Genomic DNA, 26,346 nt, shown 5'->3' with positions numbered 1-26,346 from the left:
TCTGAGTTCAGTCCCCCAGTACCCACATAAAGCCAGATGCATAAAGTGGCACATGTGTCTGGAGTTTGTTTGCAGCAAGGGGCCTTACTGTGTCAATAGTCTCTCTCTTCCTCTCTTACAAATAAAAATATTTTCAAATATTTTTTATATTTTATTTATTTGAAAGAGACAGAGAGAATGAGTGCACCAGGGCATCCAGCCACTGTAAATTTCAGATGCATGTATATCCTTGTGCATCTGGCTTTATGTGGGTACTGGGGAATCAAATCTGGGTCCTTTGTTTTTGCAGGCAACTGCCTTAACTGCTAAATGCTAAAGTCTCTCTCTAAGCCGGGCGTGGTGGCACACGCCTTTAATCCCAGCACTTGGGAGGCAGAGGTAAGAGGATCGCCATGAGTTCAAGGCCACCATGAGACTACATAGTGAATTCCAGGTCAGCCTGGACTAGAGTGAGACCTTACCGCGAAAAACTAAGAAAAAAAAAATAAAAGAAAAAAAAAGTTTGGATCACTAATAGAAGAGATTACTAGCTATTTGAATAATTCAATACACCAACCAACTTTCTGGGCTGCAAATGGCAGACTGTGGAATTTAGCCTTCATAATCTTGTCCCTTAATCTACACATCTATATATTGGTCTCTTTTTTTTTCTAGAGAACTCTAAGACACCATGCTACTAATACCTTCGAAGCTTGCTTATTGTGGTCTGAATGCTTAAGAAGACATGGCCCCTCTAATGACAGACAGATAAGCAGGTGATTCCTAAGCAGTATGACAAAGATTTAACCCTTTGGACTTTTGCTTCCGCTGCCCTTTCTACTGTCATCTCTGTGCGGCTGACCCCCCAGGTCTAACCAAATGTTCTTTTTATTCTGTTCTGGGGGCGTTTGCTGCTGCAGTGTTAGCCACAGAGAATCACACCTAGTTGGCTGTTTCTGCGTCTTTCTCTCCCACTAGACCACAAAGCTCTCTGCTTGTGCACTTTATTAAGCTTGTCTCCAGGGCTCTTTGCAGGGAGCCCCCAGCACACGACTTAGCACATTCGCAAGGAGAACCTATCCATGCAAGAATGAACGTGCCACCCACATCTGCAGGCTTGCAAAGTGCTTCTTCAAGCCGACTTTGCTTTGCGGTGGGAGAGGCCAGGAGTTGGCAGTGGGTGGAGGTGGGTGAGTGAGTGTGTGTGCGTGTGTGTGTGTGTGTGTGGAGGAGGCACATGGGGGGAAAGTCGACGGAAGGAGAATGTGAGCAGCAGCCTGGCAGCGCTTTGGGCAGCATGCAACGGAGAGCGCAAGCTTGCAAGAGACCCGGCAACTTCACCTCCCGGAAGCAGCCACGCCGGCCCGTCCCCGCCCCTGCGGAAGGTGGGCGTGTCCCTCATGAATAATGAATCACGGGGGGGGAGGGGGCAGGGCCCGCCCCCCTCGGGCGGGAAGGGGGAAGCGCCGAGGCCGCCGCTGACTGGAGTGAGGGTAGCTGCGGCGACTGCGGGCGGCCGCTGGACTTAGTCGGGCCGGCCATGGCGGTGTGGACGCGGGCCACCAAAGCGGGGCTGGTGGAGCTGCTCCTGAGGGAACGATGGGTCCGGGTGGTGGCCGAACTGAGCGGGGAGAGCCTGAGCCTGACGGGCGACGCCGCGGGGGTCGAGTCCGAGGCGTCTCTGGGGCCGGCGGCGGCCGCTTTCAACGGCCTCCCGAACGGCGGCGGCGGCGGCGGCGGCGCGGGCGACTCGCTGCCGGGGAGTCCGAGCCGCGGCCTGGGGCCCCCGAGCCCGCCCGCGCCACCCCGGGGCCCCGCGGGCGGCGAGGCGAGCGCGTCGCCGCCCGTGCGCCGTGTCCGAGTGGTGAAGCAGGAGGCGGGCGGCCTGGGCATCAGCATCAAAGGTGGCCGCGAGAACCGGATGCCGATCCTCATCTCCAAGATCTTCCCGGGGCTGGCGGCCGACCAGAGCCGGGCGCTGCGGCTGGGCGACGCCATCCTGTCGGTGAACGGCACGGACCTGCGCCAGGCCACCCACGACCAGGCTGTGCAGGCGCTGAAGCGAGCCGGCAAGGAGGTGCTGCTGGAGGGTGAGCGGGGGGCCCGCCCCGAGGACCCGGCGGGCGGGCGGGCGGGCGGGCGGGAGGTGGACGGACCGACGGATGGACCGGCGGGCGGGCGGGCGCGGCTCACCGGCCCGGCACGCACTTTGTGTCCACCACCCACCCTGCCCCCTTTTTGCAGCGGGGCTGGCCGCTTCCCTCCGCCTCTCCCGCCACGCTCCTTTTTTTTCTTTTCTTTCTTTCTGGGGACTCTTTAATGAGTGTGGAAAAACTGATGCGCCTTGCAGGAAAAAAGTTGAGCAGACGCCCAAAGTGTGGTTTGTCGCCCCCTAAGCGAGACTCAGCTGAGATTTAGCCACCCAAAAAATAAAAAAAAAATTAAGGAAAAAAAAAAAAAGCGGCTGGCGGACGAAGCTCAACCCCTTCGGGCACGCTAAGCTGACACTAAGAATTACCTGCTAACCGATTGGCTCGAGCTCTCTAAGGTCTTCCCCCCACCCCTTTGCCTGCCGAGAAGCGCCTGTTTGGGTGCTTTCTTCACTCACCTTTGGCTCCTCGGGCTGGCTGGGCCTATTAAAAAAAAAAAAAAAAGAAGAATCCATCCACATCGATGCCAGCAGTTTGCTTGTGCAAACCACCAAAGCGCTGGTTAATTTATGGGAATTTAACCCATCATTGGCTCTCAACAATAACCAAAAGAGATCATAGCACCTCATTGAGGTCAGAGAGCTGAAACAGCAAGTTTGTGTGGTTTAATGAGCCTTGTTTAACAGTGGAGGCTCACGTGTTTGAACATTTACTGCCAAGGAGAGTTTCACCCCTTTTACTAGAGACGGGTGCCAACTTCCTACCATTCAAAGGCGTGCTGCTTCAAGACTAGTGGGCATTTTAAAAGATACTTTGAAATGGGACATCACAAAATGTTTGAATAGCCAGGGCTGCTCTTTAACCTTATAGATGTGATGCTAGATTAGAGATGTGGTGTCGGCTACATTTTGCGAGATGAATTTAGGGGATTGAGGCAGAATTAAGGCTCATCTCCAAAGACTCAAGCATGTTGCAGGAGATGGAGTATTGTACAGGCAAGTCAGTTACTTCAGAAATACTGCAGCGATCATTGTTGTTTCCATTGCTGCTTCCAGGAACGTTTACTGCCGGCCCTTCTACATTAGAGAGTGTGAAAGACGCTGCCCCTACTCGACCTTTGCTTGGGGAGAGCATAGAAAAATGAACAGGGAGGAGACACCTTGACTGAGAATGTGGTATAAACTACCTGTCAGCATTAAGGGAATACAAAGTTAGGAAGTGTTGGTTGGAAGTGGGCTTAGTCATGGGTGGGCTTCTTTAAAAACATTTCATTTATCTATTTTATTTATTTGAGACAGAGAGGGAGAGACAGAGAGAATGGGCGCGCCATGGCCTCCAGCCACTGCAAAGGAACTCCAGATGCATGTGCCACCATGTGCATCTGGCTTACGTGGGACCTGGAGAATCGAACCTGGGTCCTTAGCCTTTGCAGGCATTCACCTTAACCACTAAGCCATCTCTCCAGCCCCGTGGGGGGCTTTTTTCAGGAGGTGAATTTTGAGTCAGGTTTCCAAGGAAGTGATGTGCAGAGGTGAGCCAGAAAGGAATTCTTATAGAAAAACAGGAGGGAAGGGCTGGGGTTGAGAAGTGACCAGTCATCAAATTTAAGAGGTCAGCTGGGTGTGGTGGGACACCCTTTAATCCCAGGACTTGAGAGGCAGAGGTAGGAGGATCTTTGTGAGTTTGAGGCCACCCTGAGACTACATAGTGAATTCCAGGTCAGCCTAGGCTAGAATGAAACCCTAACTTGAAAAAATGAACCAACAAAAAAACCCTTAAGAGGTCAGAAGTCTAGCTTGACAAAAGGACTTTTAAAGAAATGATGGTGGGGGGAAATGCCTGGAGGGATGGCTTAGCAGTTAAGGCCTTTGCCTGCGAAGCCAAAGGACCCAGATTCCATTCTCCAGGGCCCACATTAGCAAGGGCACAAGGGGGTCCACACATCTGGAATTTGTTTGCAATGGCTGCAGGCTCTGATGTGCCCATTCATTCTCTCCCTCTTTCTCTTTCTCCCTCTTTTCTCTGTAAAATAAGTAAAACATATTTTTAAAAAAATGAGAGGGCTGGAGTGACGGCTTAGTAGTTAAGGTGCTTGCCTGCAAAGCCAAAGGACCCAGGTTCTGTTCCCCAAGAAGGTGGCATATCCATCTGGAGTTCGTTTGCAGTGGCTGAAGGCCCTGGCTAGCTCGTTCTCTATCTGCTTCCCTCTCTCAATTTTTTTAAATGGTGTGTGTATGGGCACATGTGTACCACCCAGGCACAACTTTGCTTCCAGCTTTACCTAGGTGTTGGGAAGTCCACCCAGGCCAACTGGCTTTACAAGCAAGAACCTTTAACTGCTGAACCATCTCCCCCCACCCCACCCTTTTTATTTATTTATTTATTTATTTTTGAGGTAGGGTCTCATTCTAGCCCAGCTGACCTGGAATTCACTATGTAGTCTCTGGGTGGCCTCAAACTCAAGATGATCCTCCTTGCTTTGTCTCCCCAGTGCAGGGATTAAAGGAGTGCATCACCACACCTGGCTGGTTTATTTATTTTAGAGAGAGGGAGAATGGGCTACCCCAGTTTTTAAAAGTGTTTGTCTATTTAGCTAAGCCTAGGCTGGCCTCAAACCTGGTCATCTTTTTTTTTTTTTTTTTTTTTTGGTTCATTAATTTGTTTTTTGAGGTAGGGTCTCACTCTAGCCCAGGCTGACTTGGAACTTTGAAGTCCCAAGCTGGCCTGGAACTCACAGCAATCTTCCTACCTCTGCCTCCTGAGTGCTGAGATTAAAGACTTTAACCACACCTGGCTTTACAAAAGGTTTTTTTTTGACATATAGTTTGAACCTCTTGTTCATAGCAGTAAAATGATAACCACCTAGTAAATGCTTCTCAGTATTCATTAGTTCATTCGTAGGCTCCATGTACTTTTAGAATGCAACATAACATACTTATTGAATGCCTTTTTTTAAAAGTTTTATTAACATTTACCATGATTATAAAATATATCCTATTTGAAATTCCATTCTCCATCATATTACTTCCCCATTACAATCATTGTAATTACATATATACAATATCAACCTATTAAGTATCCTCTTCCCTTCTCTTTCTCTTCCCTTTCTCTTCCCTTTATGTCTCCTTTTTAACTTACTGGCTCTGCTACTAAGTATTTTCATTCTCACGCAGAAGCCCAATCATCTGTAGCTAGGATCCACATATGAGAGAGAACATGTGGTGCTTGGCTTTCTGGGCCTGGGTTACCTCACTTAGTATAATCCTTTCCAGGTCCATCCATTTTTCTGCAAATATCATAACTTCATTTTTCTTTACCGCTGAGTAGAACTCCATTGTATAAATGTGCCACATCTTCATTATCCACTCATCAGTTGAGGGACATCTAGGCTGGTTCCATTTCCCAGCTATTATAAATTGAGCAGCAATAAACATGGTTGAGCACGTACTTCTAAGGAAATGAGATGAGTCCTTTGGATATATGCCTAGGAGTGCTATAGCTGGGTCATATGGTAGATCAATCTTTAGCTGTTTTAGGAACCTCCACACTGTTTTCCACAATGGCTGGACCAGATTGCATTCCCACCAGCAGTGTAGAAGGGTTCCTCTTTTTCCACATCCCCGCCAACATTTATGATCATTTGTTTTCATGATGGTGGCCAATCTGACAGGAGTGAGATGGAATTTCAATGTAGTTTTAATCTGCATTTCCCTGATGACTAGTGACTTAGAACATTTTTTTAGATGCTTATATGCCATTTGTATTTCTTCCTTTGAGAACTCTCTATTTAGCTCCATAGCCCATTTTTTGATTGGCTTGTTTGATTCCTTATTATTTAACTTTTTGAGTTCTTTGTATATCCTAGATATTAATCCTCTATCAGATACATAGCTGGCGAAGATTTTTTCCCATTGAATGCCTTTTTAACTAGCACATAGATTCCACTATATTTTCTCATTTCGTGTAAGACAAACAGTTTTTGTCCCTACAGGTGTGGAGAATGCAGCATGGTGGATTTGTGGTGTTGCATTTATAAGTCATGGGATATAGCATAAAATTGCTCAAATACAGAATCACTGAAAAGAGTCATTACTTGAAATTGAGAGTTGGTGTCTTACCTAATTAGGCCACTTACTTTTGTTTGTTTTTTGATTTTTCAAGGTAGGGTCTCGCTCTAGCCCAGACTGACCTGGAACTCACTATGGAGTCTCAGGATGGCCTTGAACTCACAGCAGTCCTCCTACCTCTGCCTCCCGAGTGCTGGGATTAAAGGTGTGAAGCACCACACCTGGCAGGTCACTTCTTTCATGTAGTCCAGGCTCCTCTCAAACTCTCAATGTAACTGAGGATATCCTTGAACTCCTGATCCCCCAAGCCTACTTCCCAAGTGTGGGAATTATAAATTTGTACTGCCACACCTTGATAAAAGTTTAGCTGTATGCCTGTAGTCCCTGCTACTGGGCAGAATTACTTCAATGACAGCATGGACAACCTAATGAAGACTGCTTCCTTCCCAAAAAAGGATAAAGTACTGGTCTTGCTATCAGCAGGGTGAGGCATTCCTTTAATACAAGTGTTTTGGAGAGGACAGCCCAGGCCCTGTCTGGAAAATGAAGGCATTTTTCTTAATCCTTAAACATTTTTAAGCTATATTGCCCATCCGTTAGATATCTGAAAACTTGGAAAAACTTGCATTAACATAGCACAGTGATAGTCTTTTGGTGTTGTGGGCAGGGAATTTCAGACATGCTCTTGCCACCCACATGTCAAGGACAATTAAGCCTCTGGGTTGCCTGAGGTTAGGGAACTGAGCTAAAGGGCTTTTTTTTTTTTTCCTTAGTCATTTGTAGGGATTGTTTCTTCATTTATTCATCAGACATGTACTCAGCTCTTCATGTGTATGTTATTTGTGTGTGGTAGGTGTGTGTGTATAGTATATACATTTGTGCAGAGGTAAGAGAACAGTGGGTGTCGTCTTACCACTCTTTCTTCTACTTTGTTTCTTGGGGACAGAATCTCTCACTGAACCTGGAACTGCCATTTTCTTTCAGACTGACTGACCAGAGAGCCCCTGTGAGTCTCTGGTTTCTGAGCCTAACAGGACTGGGGTTACAAGCTTGCATGGTCATGCCTGGCTTTTTATGTGGCTAGTGGGAATTGACTTTGGGTTCTTGTGCTTGCTCTATAGGCACTCACACTCTGAGCCATCTCCCAGGCACCTTAGCTCATTTTTTCTTACCACTTCCCCAAGGGGAAAGGCCTATTGATCATTTTGTTTGTTTTGAGGTCGTGTCTCCCTCTAGCCCAGGCTGGCCTGGAATTCACTATTCAAGCTGGCCTCAAACTCAGCAATTCTCCTACCTCTGCCTCCTGAGGGCTGGGATTAAAGGCATGTGCCACCAAGCCCAGCTTTGTTGATAATTTTATTTACCAATTTATCTTGGTTCAAGGGAAGCATCCTAGCCAAAGAATGATAGAAATTAGGTAAAAATAGTGTACTATTCCACACATAAAGATTGGTTAAGCCAGGTGTGGTGGTGCATGCCTTTAATCACAGCACTTGGCAGGCCAAGGTTAGGAGGATCTCTGTGAGTTTGAGGCCACCCTGAAACTACATAGTGGGTTCCAGGTCAGCCTGGGCTAGAGTGAGACCCTACCTCAAAAAAAACAAAAACAAGCCAAGCATGGTGGGCACACCTTTAATCCCAGTACCCAGGAGGCAGAGGTAGGAGGATTGCCATGAGTTCTAGGCCACTTTAGGACTACATAGTGAATTCCAGGTCAGCCTGGGCCAGAGTAAGACCCTACACCTCAAAACAAACAAACAAAAAGAGCCGGCATGGTGGTGTACATCTTTAATCCCAGCACCTAGGAGACAGAGGTAGGAGAATCACTGTGAGTTTAAGGCCACCCTGGGAATACATAGTGAGTTGCAGGTCAGCCTGGGCTAGAGAGTGAGGCCCTACCTCGAACCCCCCCCCCCAAAAAAATATTGGTTAAAAATAAAAAAGTACAATAGTTATAGTTTGGGTAAAAAGTGTGACTATACTAACAAAAGGGAATTGTAGTAAAGGTGGATAAAGTCAGGGCCCTTTGAAGGGAACAGTGGTGTCATTTGTGGTCCATGGTTCCTTCCTACCTCTACCCACCAGGATTTCTGGGGAGTTCAGAGTAATTAATAGATACTCTAATGCATAAAAGAGAAGAGCCATCTTTCCAGCCCAATGACTTTTATTCTTGATATTAAGACATAAAGGGGCTGGAGGGATGGCTTAAAGTATTTCCCTAGAAAGTCAAAGGTCCCAGGTTTAATTCCTTAGGACCCACATAAGCCAGATGTATAAAATGGCACATGCATCTGGAATTCGTTTGCAGCAGCAGGAGGCCCTGGCATGCCATTTTGTGTGTGTGTGTCTCTCTCTCTCAAATAATTAAAAAATTACATATATATATATATATATATATATATATATATATATGTATATTTAAGGCATACAAATTAGATGTACTTAAAGATATATTTATATTTATATTTTTAGGAGAAAATGGGCATACCAGGGCTCCATCTGCTGCAAAAGACCTTGAGATGTATGCATCACTTTGTGCATCTGGCTTTTTATGTGGGTACTCTGGAACCGAACCTGGGCACTCAGGCTTTGAAAGCAAGGGCCTTTAACTGCTGAGCCATTTCTACAACCTTGGACTTTGTATTAATAATGCATATTGCCAGGTGTGGTGCCATATGTCTTTAAAACCAGCACTCCAGAGGCAGTGCTAGGAGAATAGGATTATAGGCATGAGCCATTGCATGTGGCTAGTAGTTTACATATGTGTGCATATATATATAATTTTTTCAGGTTTTTCTCATATATACATATATGAGGAATATGAAAATATATATACATATGAGTTTACATATGTGTGCATATATACAAATACAATTTTTTTTTTCAGGTTTTAGAGGTAGGGTTTCAATCTAGCCCAGGCTGACCTGGAATTCACGATGTAGTCTCAGAGTGGCCTTGAACTCACTGTGTCCTCCTACCTCTGCCTCAAGTGCTGGGAGTAAAGGTGTGTACCACCATGCCCAGCTAGGTATTTTTTAATTTTTAAAATTTTATTTGGGGCTAGAGAGATGGCTTAGTGGTTAAGACACTTGCCTGAAAAGCCAAAAGACCCAGGACCCATGTAAGCCAGATGCACAAGGTGACACATGTGTCTGGAGTTTGTTTGCAGTGGCTGGAGGCCTTGGGCCCATTCTCTCTTTGCTTCTTTGTCTCACGCTCTCTCTCTCTCCCCCTTCCACTCTCCTCTCTCTCAAATAAATAAATAAAAATTTAAAAAATGTATTTGTAAGTATGGGTGTGGGGCACACTAGAGTTCCTTGCTGCTGCAAATGAATATCAGATGTTTGTACTGCTTTTTGCTTTTTTTTTTTTGGCTTTATGTGGGTGCTAGGGAATGGAACCTAGCCAGCAGTCTTTGCAAATAAGTACCTTTAACCGCTGAGCCATCTTCCTAGCCCCCAGGCTTCAATTTAGATCAACCGATGACAGCTGCCACATCACACTATGTAGTCTTCTTATATGAAAATTACTCAGCTCAGTGGAGTAAAGTGCTCACTCTGCTCAATATGGAGTAACAAGTTTGATCTTCAGGCCCTATGTCAAAAGCTGAAAGCTGTGATGGGCTTCTGATGAGATAGGAGGCAGAAACAGGAGAACTTTCCAGAAAGAACAGATGAACTAGAATCCCAAGTGAGGAACCCTGCCTCAGAGGATGCGGACAGGCAAGTACCAACCTGAAAGTTGCCCTCTGACATCTATATGTGTGCTGTGACACAGACACACCTGCCCTCACATGAACACGTGTGCACACATAAATAAGTAAATAAAGTTACTCAGCTTTGCCATCGTATGTGTGTCTTTGTTCATGAGGAATAAGATGTTGCTAGTGACTAAGGGATAGTGTTTGGCTCTTTGTTGCTGACTGTTGAAGGACCCAATCTATGTTCTTGGCTATATCGATACATTGTGCTAACTTAACTAACTGAACAACAAACAATGCTAGTTTTCTTTTGCATTTTCCACTAAATAGTAAAATTATGTCTTAACTTTTTTTTTTTTTCTCCAAGGTAGGGTTTCACTCTAGCCCAGGCTGACTTGGAACGCACTCTGTATTCTCAGGGTGGCCTCAAACTTCATGGTGATCCTCCTACCTCTGCCTCCCGAGTGCTGGGATTAAAGGCATGCACCACCATGCCTGGCTTTTTTTTTTTTTTTTTAATCAGCATTTTGGGGCTGGAGAGATGGCTCAGCAGTTGAAGGCACTTGCATGCAAAACCTGCCAGACCAAGTTTAATTCCCCAGTGCCTACATAAAGCCAGATATACAAAGTGGTATACATCTGGAGTTTGTTTGCAGTGTCAGAAAGTCCTGCTGTGCCCATTCACACATTCTCTGTCTCTCCTCACTCTCAAATAAGTTAATACATGAGATAATTAAGGTGACTTTACACATTAGTGATGAACTGTGGGATCCATTCCAGTACTTTCTCCCTGTACAATGCCATGAACAACCAGGCAGTCGAGTCTTATGCTAGCTCCTGTATCTCATTGTGATGCACTGTACTGTGAGGTCTGTGTGCAAAAGTTGAATATAGTCCCTGGTATCAAAGGACTTAGAGGGAAATTGGGAAGGCAGAGCTGGGTGTGGTAGCACATAGCTGTGATCCCAACATTCGGGAGAATGTGGCTACAGGATTGTAAGTTCAAGGCCTGCTTGGGTTATATTAGCAATACTTAGTATAAAAAATAATAATGGGCTGGAGAGATGGCTTTGAAGTTAAGGTGCTTCCCTGCAAAGCCAAAGAACCCAGGTTCAATTCCCCAGGGCCCACTTAAGCCAGATATACAAGTGTGTGGAGTTCTTTGCAGTGGCTGGAGGTCCTGGTGCACCCACCCATTCTATCTGCCCCCCCCCTCTCTCTCTCTCTCTCTCAAATAATAAATAAAAATTTAAAATTAAAAAAATTAATCCCAGCACTCGGGAGGCAGAGGTAGGAGGATAGCTGTGAGTTCAAGGCCACCCTGAGACTACATAGTTAATTCCAGGTCAGCCTGGACCAAAGTGAGACCCTGCCTCGGGGAAAAAAAAAAAAATATATATATATATATATATGGCTGGGGAGATAGCTCAGTCATTAAAGGCACTTGCTTGCAAAGTCGACTAGCCTGGGTTCAGTGCCCTTGTACCCACATAAAGCCAGATGCAAAACATGGCTCATGCTTCTAGAGTTAGTTTGCAGTGGCAAAAGGCCCTGGCATACACATTTTCTCTCTCTCTCTGCTTGCAAATAAAAAATATTTAAACTAATAATAAAATAGCCAGGCATAGTGCCACAAGTCTTTAATCCCAGCACTTGAGAGGCAGAGGTAGGAGGATTGCCATGAGTTCGAGACTGCGTAGTGAATTCTGTGTCAGCCTGAGCTAGAGTGAGACCCTATCTTGAAAAAACTAAAAATAAAATAAGCAAAAGTAACAAATAAGGGAAAGAAAGAAAAAACCAGCACCTAGAGAATAATTGATAAAATGCTTAATTCTTTTCAAGAGTTGAAGTGAATGTTCAGTTGGGGATAGAATAGTTGAATATGATGTTTTAAGGGAAGGAAATTGTTTTTTGAGGTAGGGTTTCACTCCAGCCCAGGTTGACCTGGAATTCACTACGTAGTGTAGTCTTGGTGGCTCAAACTCAGAGTGATCCTCCTAACTCTGCCTCCTGAGAGCTGGGATTAAAGGCATATGCCACCAGGCCTGGTGAGAAGAATTTTTTTTCTTTTGGTTTTTCGAGGTCTGGCTCAGGCTGACCTGGAATTCACTATGTAGTCTCAGAATGGCCTTGAACTCAAAGTGATCCTCCTACCTCTGCCTCTGGAGTGCTGGGATTAAAGGCGTGCACCACCATGCCTGGTGAGAAGGAGAATTTGACCTGAGTCTTGAAAGACAAGCAGCTTTTCTGTAGAAAGAAATTAATCCAAGTTGAGGGTATACCTTATACAAAAGCCAAAATAAGGTGACATGTGATAGGAAATGAAGAGTTATTTGATACAGACTCATGTGAAGAAAGAAAAGTTGAGTAGCTAGATTGAAAGTGCATTAATGAAGATTTTGAAAGACAGGAAATTAGATCTTTTGTCCATCAACATTTATCAACTACCCATCGCAAACAAGGTACTGTGGCAGATGCTGGGAATTCCAAGTTGGGAGTAACCTTGGTCCTTTAAGTTTGTAAGGAACAGTTTTGGTAAGTACTTTAATATTGGTGAGAATACTTGTTCTGGAATTGGGTAGATATGTAATGGAGACATACTGAAGGTGAAGTTGCTGGCATGTTGATCAATGTAAAGTGTGGTGGTTGTTTTGTGACAGGCTCTTGCTATGTTGCCCATCTAACCTCCAACTACAGATCCTTCTGCCTCAACCTCCTCAGTGCTGGGATGTTAGCCAAGCTATAAGCATGGGAAGTAGGGAAACGTGTACCAGGAGAGAGAAGGCAACAAAGTAGGTAGAGGGCCGATCTTTGAGGCCTTGTACACAGTGCTAAGTGGTGCTCATTAAGTGTGGTTTTCGTTTTTTCAACCTATAAAAGAAACTGAGGGGGTTGTAGAGATGGCTTAGCGATGAAGGCATTAGCCTGCAAAGCCACTCTCCAGGACTCAAGTAAGCCAGATGCACAAGGGGGCACATGCATCTGGAGTTTGTTTGCAGTGGCTAGAGGCCCTGGCACACCCAGTCTCTCTCTCAAATAAATAAATGTATGTTTTTTTTTTTAAAGAAACTGAGATTTAATAATACTTCATGTATAAAATAGAATTGATTTTGTAGTATCATAAGGTGGTATCCCATGGGGAGAGTGGGTGCTGCAAAGAAAGAGGAGTTATTCACTAGTGCTGATCTTACTAATTTGCCTGATGCTATCAGCTTGGAAATTACTGCTGATTACTTGATTCTAGTTGAGTAGATTTGTGTTCTATCTGTTCTTAACTGAGCTGCACATGGACAGATATAATTTATAGACTTGCCCAAAGAAACTATAGATTGGAGATAATTCTAACACCGTAAATAAACTATAACACAAAGATAGAACTGACATTTCCCTCCTAATATGAGCTCTTCGTCATATTTTGAGGTAATTATATCTGTCAAAAAGTCAGTCTGGAAAGTGAAATTGTCATAGGGACTATTTAAAACACAGTTGTAGGGCTGGAAAGATGGCTTAGAGGTTAAGCCACTTGCCTGCAAAGCCAAAGGATCCTGGTTCGATTCTCCAGGACCCACATAAGGCAGATGCACAAGGGGGGTGCATGCATCTGGAGTTTATTTGCAGTGGCTGGAGGCCCTGGCACACCCATTCTCTCTCACTCTCTACCACTTTCTCTCTCATATAAATATATTTAAAAAAACCCAATGTACCCACATTATAATCAGTAATGTGCTTCATTCTAAGATATATTGCATTTTGAGTCTTAAAGCTGCTGATGATATACATTCAAGAGATATATCTGTATTTTCATATTTGTGTTTCCTATATTTTTTACTTGTTCTATAATACATAGCATTGATATTCACTCATTTAAAATTTATTTATTAACTTATGAATGACAGAGCCAGGTGTGGTGGTGCACACCTTTAATCCCAGCACTTCAGAGGCAGAGGTAGGAGGACTGCTATGAGTTTAAGGCCACCCTGAGACTACATAGTGAGTTCCAGGTTAGCCTGGGCTAGCACAAGACCCTACCTTGAAAAACCAGAAAAAAAAAAAAAAAAGAGTGAGAGATAGCTGGGTGCGGTGGCACATGCCTTTAATTCTAGCATTTGGGAGGCAGAGGCAGGATGATTGCCATGAGTTCAAGGCTATCCTGGAACTACAGTGAGTTCCAGGTCAGCCTGGGCTAGAGTGGAATCCTACCATGGGACAAACAAACAACTGGGCATGGTGGTGCAGGCCTTTTATTTAATCGGGAGGTAGAGGCAGGAGGATTACTATAAATTCTAGGTCAGCTTGAGCTATAGTAAGACCCTACCTTAAATAATAAATATAAATTTTAATATATTTATTTATTTGACAGAGAAAGAGGGAGAGAGAGAGAGAATGGGTACACTAAGGCCTCCAGCCACTGTAAACGAACTCCAGACGTATGCACCCCTTTGGGCTAATGTGGGTCCTGGGGAAATCGAACCTGGGTCCTTTGGCTTTGTAGGTAAATGCCTTAGCTGCTAAGCCATCCCTCCAGCCTTAAATATAACTTAAAAAAAATAAACAACAACAACAAAAAAAAAACCCAAAGAGAGAATGGGCATTCCAGGGCCTCTTGCCACTGCAGACAAACTCCAGGTGCATTGCCACTTTGTGTATCTAGCTTCACGTGGTTACTGGGGAATTGAACCCCAAGCAGCATGCTTTGTAAGCAGGCACCTTTAACTGCTGAGCCATATCTTCATCCCCCTCACTGATTAATTCTGATATTCACTCTTGAGCATATAGTCCAATTGTTTAGTACTGATGAGAAATGTGTTGTCAAAAAGGTTTAGTTGGGCATGGTGATACACACCTTTAATCCCAGCACTTGGGAGGCAGAGGTAGGAGAATTGATGTGGGTTTGAAGCCACCCTAAGACTACATAGTGAATTCCAGGTCAGCCTGAGCTAATGTGAGACCCTACCTCAAAACACAAGGTTTAGGGCTGGAGAGATGGCTTAGTGGTTAAGCGCTTGCTTGTGAAGCCTAAGGACCCCGGTTTGAGGCTCGATTCCCCAGGACCCACGTTAGCCAGATGCACAAGGGGGCGCACACATCTGGAGTTCGTTTGCAGTGGCTGGAAGCCCTGGCGCGCCCATTCTCTCTTTCTACCTGCCTCTTTATCTCTGTATGTCAAATAAATAAAAATAAAATAAATAAAATCCTGTTTAAAAAAAAACAAACAAAAAAAAAACACAAGGTTTAGTAGCCGGGCATGGTGGCGCACGCCTTTATAATCCCAGCACTCGGGAGGCAGAGGTAGGAGGATTGCCATGAGTTCAAGGCCACCCTGAGATGACAGAGTTAATTCCAGGTCAGCCTGGACCAGAGTGAGACCCTACCTCGAAAAACAAAAAAAAATACCCCCCCCCAAAAAAACCAAACAAACAAGGTTTAGGCATGGGTAGTTGCAAATGTGCTCTTGAGAGAGAGTGATGCAAAAAGTTGAGGGTAGCAAAAACCTATAATCACAGCTACTTAGATGACTGAGGCAGGAAAATCACATGTTTAGTTCCAATCTTGATAAATAAAGCAACGACTTACTTTAATGTAAGACGTAAAGAGTGCTGATTATATTTTAATGGGATGGCACTTGCCTTGTATGTGTTCAACCCCAAGTCCTAGGGTAAAATGAATTATAAATAAGAAGAAAGTTTAAACGTTTGAGAACCTAGTCTGGGGTACATATAGACAGGCCTTGTCTCAAAAAAGCAACTCCATAAATGAATAGGGGACAATTGGTTTTGGGTTTATATTTCAGGGCATATTGAATTTGAGTTGCCTATGTGACATCCTGGTGGAAAAGGCCAGAAGCTGGTTGGAAGCACAGGCTTGTACTCAAGAGGAATGTCAGAACTGTTGTGAATATTTATGAGATGTCAGGTAGAAGTGGTAATTGAAGCCCTGAGCGTGGGTGGATGAAGTCATTGGACAGAGTAATGCATATGAAAAGAAGTAGAACCAGGACAGCACCCTATAGAAACACTACTTTATTTATTTATTTTGAGATAGGGTTTCAGTCTAGACCAGACTGTCCTAGAACTCTCTCTGCAGTCCCAGTCTGGACTCACAGTAATCCTTCTACCTTTGCCTCCCAAGTGCTGGGATTAAAGGTAGGTGTGCCACCACCCCTGGCTAGAAACACTACTTAAAAAAAAGTTTCTTTTTTGAGAGAGGCCAAAAGAGACAAAGAATGGGTGTGCCAGGGCCTCCAGCTACTGCAGAGAAACTCCACTCGCATGCGCCACCTTGTGCCTTTGACTTAGATGGTTTCTGGGGAATTGAACCTGGGTCCTTTGGCTTTACAGGCAAGTGCCTTAACCACTAAACCATCCCTCCAGCCCTAGAATCTACACTACTTTTCTTTTTTAAAATATTTTTGTTCATTTTTATTTACTTATTTGAGAGTGACAGAGACAGAAAGAGGCAGATAGAGAGAGAATGGGCATGCCAGGGCTTCCAGCCACTGCAAACGAACTCCAGACGCATGCGCCCCCTTGTGCATCTGGCTAACATGGGACCTGGGGAACCGAGCCTCGAACCGGGGTCCTTAGGCTTCACAGGCAAGCGCTTAACCGCTAAGCCATCTCTCCAGCCCTAGAATCTACACTACTTTTAAAGCCAGGATAGAGAAAGATGAATCTGGCCCAGGAGGATAGAGTGCAGAATCCAGAGACAATGATGTAAAGCAAGAGTTCAGAGAAGGAAAATTATGAAGTAAAAGTATACTGGATTTGCTAATTAGAGAATAAGGTCATGGAGTCCTGGTAAGATCAGCTTCAGCAGAGTGCGGGGAGCAGTGTACCACACTTTCACCAAGCAGCAAAGGTGGTGACTAGATTTAAATGATGCGTCAGAGTAAGGTTTCACTTGTGTGGTTGTTTGTTTTGCTTTAAGTGGGAAAGAGTTGGGTCATAGTTATACAGCAAGAAGGAAAGACCAACAGAGTGAAGGTGAGGCCGAAGAGATAGAAGAGGTGGGGAACTGATGCAATCTGTTTTTGAGCCAGGAAGTGACATGATGGGAACAGAATTTTAGATTGGCAGCAGTGGATGTCCTGGATGCAGTGCAGAAAGGAAAGACCAAAGGTAGAGAAACTACAGTTGTTGCACTAAAAAGTAATCCAAACCAGCGGTGATGGGCGTAGGGTGGGAGTCAAGAGGAAGGCTCAACACTCAAGCAGATTACTGCCAGAGCACGTACCAGAATGTACTAGGGATCTTGTGCTTGGATAGCTCCCTTCTAATTGCCTATGTTCCCAAAAGTTTGAGACTTAGAACAATACTTCTACAACAAGCTGCTCATGAATTAATATTGTATATGAACTGACGGCCTGTGATTATGGTGTCAGTAGCTTTTTCTCTTGGAAAGAACAGAGTTATATAATTCAGACTTGATTTCAGACTGTAGAGTTAGCTCAATGGTTAAAGGTTCTTGTTTGTAAAGTCTGATGACTTCAATTCGATTCCACAGTACCCGTGTAGAGCCAGCATGTGTCTGGAATTCATTTGGGTCCATTCTTTCTCTCTCTCAAATAAAATATTATTTTAAAACTGGATTTCAGTCGGGTGTGGTGGCACATACCTTTAACCCCAGCACTCAGGAGGCAGAGGTAGGAGGATCACAGTGAGTTCGTGGCCACCCTGAGACTACAGAGTGAATTCCAGGTCAGTCTGGGCTAGAGTGAGACCCTACCTGGAAAAGCGAAAAAAACAAAAAACAAAAACAAAAACAAACTTGATTTCATATAAATGAAACCATGTCCTAAGACATTGCTAGAGTGCTTTAATGTATAACTAAGTAGTGATATGTAGAGTGCACTTTAAAATTTTTGGCTTTTTGTGTTGGAGAGATGGCATAGCAGTTTAGGTTCTTGACTGTAAAACCTAAGGACCCAAGTTTGATTTCCCAGTACCCATGTAAACTGGATGCACAAAGTGGCACATGCATCTGGAATTCATTTGCAGTGCCTAAAGGTCCTGGTGTGCTCTAAAGGTCCTTGTGTCTGTCTGTCTTCTCTCTCTCTCCTCTTCTTTCTGCTTGCAAATAAATAAAATGTTAATTAATTTATTTACTTATTTGAGAGAGAGAGACAGAGAATGGGTGCATCAGAGCCTCCAGAAGTATGTACTACCTTGAGCATCTGACTTACGTGGGTACTGGGGAATAGAAGCTGGGTCCTTTGGCTTTACAGGCAAGTACCTTAACCACTAATCAATATCTCCAGCCATATATATATTGGTTTTTCAAGGTAAGTTCTCATTCTAGTTTGGGCTGATCTGGAATTCACTATGTAGTCTCAGGGTGGCCTTGAACTCATGGTGATCCTCCTGCCTGTGCTTCCCACGTGCTATGATTAAAGGTGTGCATCACCATTCCTGGTTTCTTTTTAAAAAAATATTTGATTCATTTTTATTTATTTATTTGAGAGCAACAGACAGGCAGAGAGACACAGAATGGGCGTGCCAGGGCCTCTAGCCTCTGCAAACAAACTACAGACGTGTGCGCCTCCTTGTGCATCTGGCTAACATGGGTTCTGGGGAATCAAACCTTGAACCAGGGTAAGGGCTGAGCATTGTGTGTATGCTTTTAGTCTCAGCACTTGTGAGGCTGAGGTAGATCACTGTGAGTTCAAGGCAAACCTAGGCCTATCTGGAGAAAAAAATTATTTAAAATGCTTTAAGAGGGTTGCAGAGATAGCTTACGAATTAAGGAGTTTGCCTGTGAAGCCTAAAGAACTATGTTCAACTCTCCAGATCCCATGTAAGCTAGATGCACAAAGGTGAGGCAAGTACAAGGTTGCACATGCCCACTAGGTGGTACAAACATCTGGAGTTTGATTTCAGTATCTGAGGCCCTAGAGTGCTAATTCTCTTTTTCTCTCTCTGTCTCTCCCTCTTAAAAGAAAAAAAAAAAATGAATGCTTTACGAGGACTGGAGAGATGGCTTAGCAGTTAAGGTGCTTGCCTGTGAAGCCTAAGGATCTAGGTTAGATTCCTCAGTATCCATGTAAGCCAGATACACAAGGTGGAACATGCCTGGATTTTGTTTGCAGAGGCTCTGGGGCAACCATTCATATTCTCTCTCTCTCATAAATAAAATATTTAAAATGCTTTGAGAAAAGTTAACTTAGTTAGGCATGGTGGTTCACAACTATAATTCTAGTACTTGGGGAGCAGAAACAGCAGGATTGCTGCAAGGTGAAGGCCAGCCTGCTGGTCTATATAGTAAGTTCCAGGCTAGCAAAGGCTATATATTGACACCTGACTCAAAGAAAAGCAAACAATAGAGACAGGTGTGGTATTTCATGCCTTCAATAATCCTAGAACATACAAGGTTCTTCATGTGTTGGAGGCAAGCCTGGGATAGAGTGAAGACCTTGACTTAAGGGAAAAAAAAAAAGTGCTGGGCCTGGTGGTGCATGCCTTTAACACAGTACTCAGGAGGCAGAGGTAGGAGGATCACCGCGAGGTCACCCTGAGACTACATAGAAAACTTCAGGTCAGCCTGGGGTGAGAGTGAGACCCTATCTCAAAAAAAAAAAAAAAAAAAAAAAAAAAAGTGAGAAGAGAGAAAGAATTTCCCAGAAACTCAAGAATTGAGCTGATCCATCTCAAAATAAGTTGGAAGGCAAGGACTAGCTGGAAAAGTTGTCCTCTGACCTCTACATACACCACACTATGGCACGTGTGCCCTCACTCACAAGAACATACAGCATACCCACACATACTCCAAATACATAAAAATTTAAAACAGAAAAATTAATGGAATAAAGAAAGAGATGAGAACATTGGGTTATTTATTGACAAATTTTACTGTGTAGCCCAAGCTGGTCCCTAATTTGCTATGTAGCCTGGTTTGTCCTTCAACTCACAGTCCTCTTGGTTCAGGCCTGACTATTCCTTCTTATCTTTGTGTGTCTGTAGTCCTATTGCACGTATGTAAAGATCAGAGGACATCTTCAGGTGTCATAGTTGCCTTCTGCCTTGTTTGAGGCAGGATCTCCTTGTTTTCCCCTGCATATGCGAGGCTAGCTGGATGCTGAGCTTCTAAGGATCATAGACATCCTGGTATCGCAGATGTATGTTACTTTGTCCAGCTTTCTCTGGGTTCTAAGAATCCAAACCCAGCTCCTTATACTTGCGCAGCTAGTGCTTTACTGCCTGAGCCATCTTCCCAGCCCTAAAATATTTTTAAAAATTTATTTGTAGTCGAGCATGGTGGCCCACGCCTTTAATCCCAGCACTTGGGAGGCAGAGGTAGGAGGATTGCTGTGAGTTCAAGGCTACCCTGAGACTCTAGAGTGAATTTCACGCCAGCCTGGGCTACAGTGAGGCCCTACCTCATAAAACAAAACAAAAATTTATTTGTGTGAGGGCTGGAGAGATGGCTCAGTGGTTAAGTTGTTTGCCTGAAAAGCCTAATGACTGGTTCTATTCCCCAGTACCCACATAAGTAGCCAGATGCACAATGTGGCACATGTATCTGGAGGTCATTTGCAGCAACTCAAGACCCTGGTACACCCATATATTCTTTCTCTCTCTCTTGTCTCTGTTTCCCTGTGCTTACAAATAGATAACTTAGTTTTTTAAAACTTTTATTTGAGGGTCGGGCATGGTGTCACATGCCTTTAATCCCAGCTAGAGTGAAACCCTACCTCAAAAAAAAAAAACAAAACAAAACAAGAAACTGTATATACATACATATATATATGTGTGTGTATGTATGTATGTATGTATTTGAGCTGGAGAGATGGCTTAGCAATTAAGGCAGTTGCTTGTGAAACCTAAGGACCCAAGTTCGATTCCCCAGTACCCACAAAAACCAGATGCACAAGGTGGCACATGTGTCCGGAGTTTGTTTGCAGTGACTGGAGGCCCTGGCATGCCTATGCTTTCTTTTTCTCTGTCTCTCATGTATATATATATATATATGTTTTTCGAGGCAAGATCTCACTTCAGCTCAGGCTGACCTGGAATTTACTATATAGTCTCAGGGTGGCCTTGAACTCACACCGATCATCCTCTGCCTGTTGAGTTCTGGGGTTAAAGGTGTGTGCTACGATGACCAGCTTAATTTTTTTTTTTAAACTCAGTAGCAGAGGCCAGTAAGTTAAAAAGGAGATATAAAGGGAAGAGAAAGGAAGGAAGGAGGTTACTTAATAGGTTGGTATTGTATATATGTAAGGAGAATGATTGAGATGGGGAGGGGATATGATGGAGAATGGAATGTCAAAGGGGAAGTTGGGGGTGGGGAGGGAGGGTATTACCATGGGATATTTTTTATAATCATGGAAAATGTCAATAAAAATTGAGAAAAAAAAAATAATGTTTTTTTTCGAGGTAAGGTCTCACTCTCTAGCTCAGGTGACCTGGAATTCACTCTGTAGTCTCAGGCTGGCCTCAAATTCACAGGATCCCCTTATCTCTGCCTCTGGAGTGGTGGAATTAAAGCATAAACTACCACTCATGGCAAAAAAATATTTAAAAAATTATTTGTGTGTATGTGCATGCGCACATGTGTGTGTGTGTCTGAGGGGCTCTGAGGCTTCCTGCCATTGCACACAAAATACCAGATGCATGTCCCACTTTTTGGGACTGGATTTATATGTGGTACTGGGAAATTGAATCCAGACTGGCAGACTTTGCAAGCAAGTGCCATTAACCTCTGAGCTATCTTCCCTGCTCCTCCAGATAATTTTGATAAGTTATTTTGTCATTTTTTAAAATGTTCACTTACTCTTTTTAAAATTTTTAAAATTTTTAAAAAATATTTATTAGAAAGAGCGAGAAAGAGGCAGATAGAATGGGCGCGTCAGGGCCTCCAGACACTGCAAAGGAACTCCAGACGCATCTGGCTTATGTGGATCCTGGAGAGTTGAACCTGGGTCCTTTGGCTTTACAGGCAAATACGTTAACTGCTAAGCCATCTCTCCAGTCCTATTTTGTCATTTTTAAGTCCTATGAGGTTTTGTTTATATCAAATACATTGTCTATTGGGAGAGAACTATTGTTTTTGTAATGTCTTTTGTCAAGCATATCAACCAAAAGCCTTGGGCCTTTCTTGTAAATATTCCAATAATAAGGCCAACACAGTATTGGATAGTCCATTGGCTAAGCCTAGCTCAGGCTCTTTCCTTGAACCTGAGACAATATGAACTGAGGGTGGGAATTACTCAAAGGATAATCAGGGGGATATTGTCAGAGAATTGATGCTTGCAGCTGCGAACAACAGATATCTGCTACCTTGTTCTGGAAACATTAGAAGATGACATTAGAGATTGAGAAGCCACTATATTAGCAATGAGATTTGAAAGCTTAATAGACAGCTGTAAAAGGACAGCAAGAAAAATAAATTTGAGTGCAACAAATTGGAACGTTTCAAAACTGCACTCCAAATGAATAATAAATTACTTTCAAAATGTGTTATAATGGTATTTTACGCATTACTTTTATCTCAGTTTCTTTGTGTGTGTGTATGTATGTATATATATATATGTATATGTATTTCATTTATTTGAGAGACAGAAGAGGATGGAGAGAGAGAGAGAATGAATGTTCCAGGCTCTCCAGCCACTGCAAGTGAACTCCAGATGCATGCATCACCTTGTGCATTTGGCTTATGTGGGTACTGGGGAATCAAACCTGGGTCCTTAGGCATTGCAAGCAAGCGCCTTAATCACTAAGCCATTCCTCCAGCCCCTTATCTCAATTTCTAACAAGTTTGCAAATATGCTTTATGATCCTGTTTTTCCAGGTAGGTCAATTTAAAGCTCAGGCCAGGTCTTCAAGCCAGGGGTAGAATAAGATGGAGAAAAACTTTTGTCTATCAAAATAGATATATATATATGGCTTATTTTAGAATTTCTTAGTTGCAGAAGCCTCAAAACAAACTAATTTAATCCCAAATGGAGTACATTACCTCAGGTACTCCCAAGACTGGGGGTGGCTCCAGGTTTAGGTACATTGGGATCCAAAGGCTCAAATTATCTTGGCTGCAGCAGTTCCTGTTGTGGAGGGTCTAATTTTGTAGTCAGCTAAGATGATGCCAACAGTTCTAGGAATATGTAGCCTTAACTTTTTTTGTTGTTGTTTGTTTTGTTTTGTTTTTGGAGGTAGGGTCTCACTTGCTTAGGGTGACCTGGAATTCACTATGTAGTCTCAGGGTGGCTTCAAACTTATGGTGATCCTCCTACCTCTGCTGGGATTAAACGTGTGAACGACCATGCCCAGCAACTTTTTTGGTTTTTGAAGCAGTGTCTCACGCTAGCACAGGCTGACCTGGAACTCAACTCTGCAGCCTAGGCTGGCCTTAACGGGTATCCTCCTACCTTAGCCTCCCAAGTGCTGGGATTAAAGTCATACACGACCATGTCCAGCTTTAATTTTTGTTGTTTGTTTATTTGAGAAAGAGAGAAAAAAAAAAAAAGAAAGAAAGAAAGAGAAAAAGAAAGAAAGAGGTAGAGAGAGAGTGGGTGCCCCAAGACCTCTAGCCACTGCAAATGAAGTCTGGACATGTGCCACCTTGTGCATCTGGCTTATGTGGGTACTGGAGAATCAAACCTGGGTCCTTAGGCTTCAAAGGCAAGTGTCCTAACCGCTAAGCCATTTCTCCAGTCTTGTTTATTTATTTATTTGAGAGAGAGAGAGAGAGAGAGAGAGAGAGAGAGAGAGAGAGAGGGAGGGAGGGAGGGAGGGAGGGAGGGAGGGAGGGAGGGAGGGAGAGAATGGGCACACCAGGGCTTCTAAGCTGCTGTGAGTGAACTCCAGGTGCGTGTGTCCCATTGTGGCACATGTGCAACATTGCCCACTTGTGTCACTGCATCTGTCTACATGGGAGATTCAAACATGCATTCTTAGGCTTCATAGGCAAGTACCTTCACCACTAAGCCATCTCTCCAGCCTGTCTTTTTTTTTTCTTTTGCCTTTTTAAAATACTTTTTTTTTAATTTGAGAGAGAGATACAGAAATGGGGGGCCTCCAACCACTGCAAACAAACTCCAGATTCATGCATCCCCTTGTGCATCTGTCTTACATGGGTCCTGGGGAATCGAACCTGGGTCCTTTGGCATTGCAGGCAAGTGCCTTAACCACTAAGCAATCTCTCCAGCCCTGTACATGCCTTTAATCCCAGCATTCCGGAGGTAGAAGGATTGCCATGACTTTGAGGCCACCCTGAGACTACCTAGTGAATTCCAGTTTACGTTAAGCTAGAGTGAGACCCCTACCTCAGTATTTTAGTTATCAAGTTGAAAAGTTCTTATCTTATTTTATTTTTATTTATTTATTTAAGAGAGAATGGGCATGCCAGGGCCTCCATCCACTGCAAATGAACTCCAGAAGCATATACCACTTTATGCATCTGGCTTACGTGGGGTCTGGGAAATTGAACTTCGGTCTTTTGACTTTGCACAGCCTGTCTTTTTTTTTTTTTTTTTTTTTTTTGAGATAGGGTTTCTCACTCTGGCCAGGCTGAGTTGGAACTCAATATATAACCCATGCTGGTCTTGAACTAGTGATAGTCCTTCCACCTCAGCCTCCTGAGTGCTGAGATTTCAGGCATGAGTTATGATAGACAACATGTATTAACCTAATTTAATAACCCTCACAAATTACTTTCCTTTTAGCACACACATGTCTATTTCAGGAAAGGACTAACTGTGCTTTGTCTACTCCTTGGACTGTTACTAAAATAAAAGAGACCATGTTGGTCATGTGTGTACCCCTGGTGTGTGGAGATTCTGATAGCACCCAGCCGAGATATACAGGGAGATGGTTGCTAGACAAGTTTTCTTTTTTTCCATTTTTCAAGGTGGGGTCTCACTCTAGCCTAGGCTGACCTGGAATTCACTGTGTATTCTCAGGGTGGCCTCAAACTCATGACAATCCTCCTACATCTGCCTCCTGAGTGCTGGGATTAAAGGCACGTACCACCACGCCCGGTTTAGACACGTTTTTGTCCACTACATCAATGCAGAACTTGAGAATATAGAACATAAAATACTTTATTTAAATTGTAATTTAAAATATTTGTTTTAGGAGCTGGAGAGATGGCTTAGCAGTTAAGGTGTTTGTCTGCAAAGCCAAACAACCTTGGTTCAATTCCTCAGGACCCACGTAAGCCAGATGTACAAGGTGGCACATGCATCTGGAGTTCACTTGCAGAGGATTAAAACAATTCCAGGAGTGGTGGTGCATGTCTTTAGTCCCAGCACTTGAGAGGCAGAGGTAGGAAGATTGAGTGAGTTCAAGGTCATCCTAAGACTACATAGTGAATTCCAGGTCAACCTAGACTAGAGGGAAACCCTACCTCAAAAAACAAAAGACAAACAGAAAAATACGAGCAAGTAAATTAACAACTCTGAAATTATTCTTAGATTGTCAGAAAGAAAAGTTCTAACAGTAATGGACCTATTTGGAAAATAATGATCTTGAGTTTGGTTAAACATTGTCTATGAACAGTCTTCTTAATTATTCATACAATATTGATCAAAATGCTGATCATTTTTCTAAAATATTTTATCTTCAGTTTTTCTTGGCCTCTGGTTCTGAATGGAAGAAGAATTAATTGCATACTGCTTTTGAGCCTACTAGGCCTTGTGGTTCTACATGATGTGAACAAATAACATTATTTAGACCTCAGTTTGTTATTTACCTAAATGATCATGAGGATAAAATTCCCCCTAGGAGGGCTGGAGAAATGGCTTAGTGGTTAAGTGCTTGCCTGTGAAGCCTAAGAACCCCAGTTCGAGGCTGTATTCCTTAGGACCCACTTAAGCCAGATGCACAAGGTGGTGCATGCATCTGGAGTTCATTTGCAGTGGCTGGAGGCCCTGGGCACACCCATTCTCTCTCCCTCTCTATCTGCCTCCTTCTTTCTTTCTCTGTCTGTTGCTCTCAAATAAATAAAAATAAACAAAAATTTAAAAAAAGAAAAATTCCCCCTAGGAGACAGGCATCATGGTGCATGCCTTAAATCCCAGCACTTGGGAGTCAGAGGTAGGAGGATTGCTGTGAGTTCAAGGCCAGCCTGAGAATACAGAGTGAATTTCAGGCTAGCCTGGGCTGGAGTGGTATTCTACCTCAGAAAAACAAAAACAAATTTCTTTTAGGAATACAGGTTAGTAGTGATGCCCTTGTTTAGGATATGAGGTCCTACATTCAGTTCCTAACACCACAATAAATCAAAGCAAAATTCATAAAATTCCTACTATGTCATAGGTGCCCAGAAAATGTTAATTTTGGGCTAGAGAGATGGCTCAATGGTTAAGGCACTTGCCTGTAAATCCTAATGACCCGAGTTCGTTTGCAGTGGCTGGAGGCCCTGGTGAGCCCATTCTCTCTTTTTCTCTCTGCTGGGCGTGGTGGTGTACGCCTTTTATCCCAGCACTTGGGAGACTTGAGATAAGAGGATTGCTGTG

At 43.7% G+C, this 26,346-nt stretch overlaps 1 protein-coding gene across 2 annotated transcripts in view; it reads left to right on the top strand.

The window, feature by feature from the left end:
• Positions 1 to 1,462: 1,462 nt before the first annotated feature.
• Positions 1,463 to 26,346, top strand: part of Sntb2 (syntrophin beta 2) — a 95,280-nt gene continuing 70,396 nt past the window's right edge. For both annotated transcript variants that reach the window (XM_045141900.1, XM_045141899.1), the window contains exon 1: positions 1,463 to 2,069. In XM_045141900.1, coding sequence (XP_044997835.1) covers positions 1,520 to 2,069 — 550 coding nt within the window. In that variant the 5' untranslated portion in view covers positions 1,463 to 1,519. The remainder of the gene's footprint in view (positions 2,070 to 26,346) is intronic.

This window comes from Jaculus jaculus, chromosome 1 (assembly GCF_020740685.1).
Source record: "Jaculus jaculus isolate mJacJac1 chromosome 1, mJacJac1.mat.Y.cur, whole genome shotgun sequence".
Classification (NCBI taxonomy): Eukaryota; Metazoa; Chordata; class Mammalia; order Rodentia; family Dipodidae; genus Jaculus; species Jaculus jaculus.
Note: the sequence above shows the minus strand (reverse complement) of the source record. Positions and strands in the feature narration are given on the sequence as shown.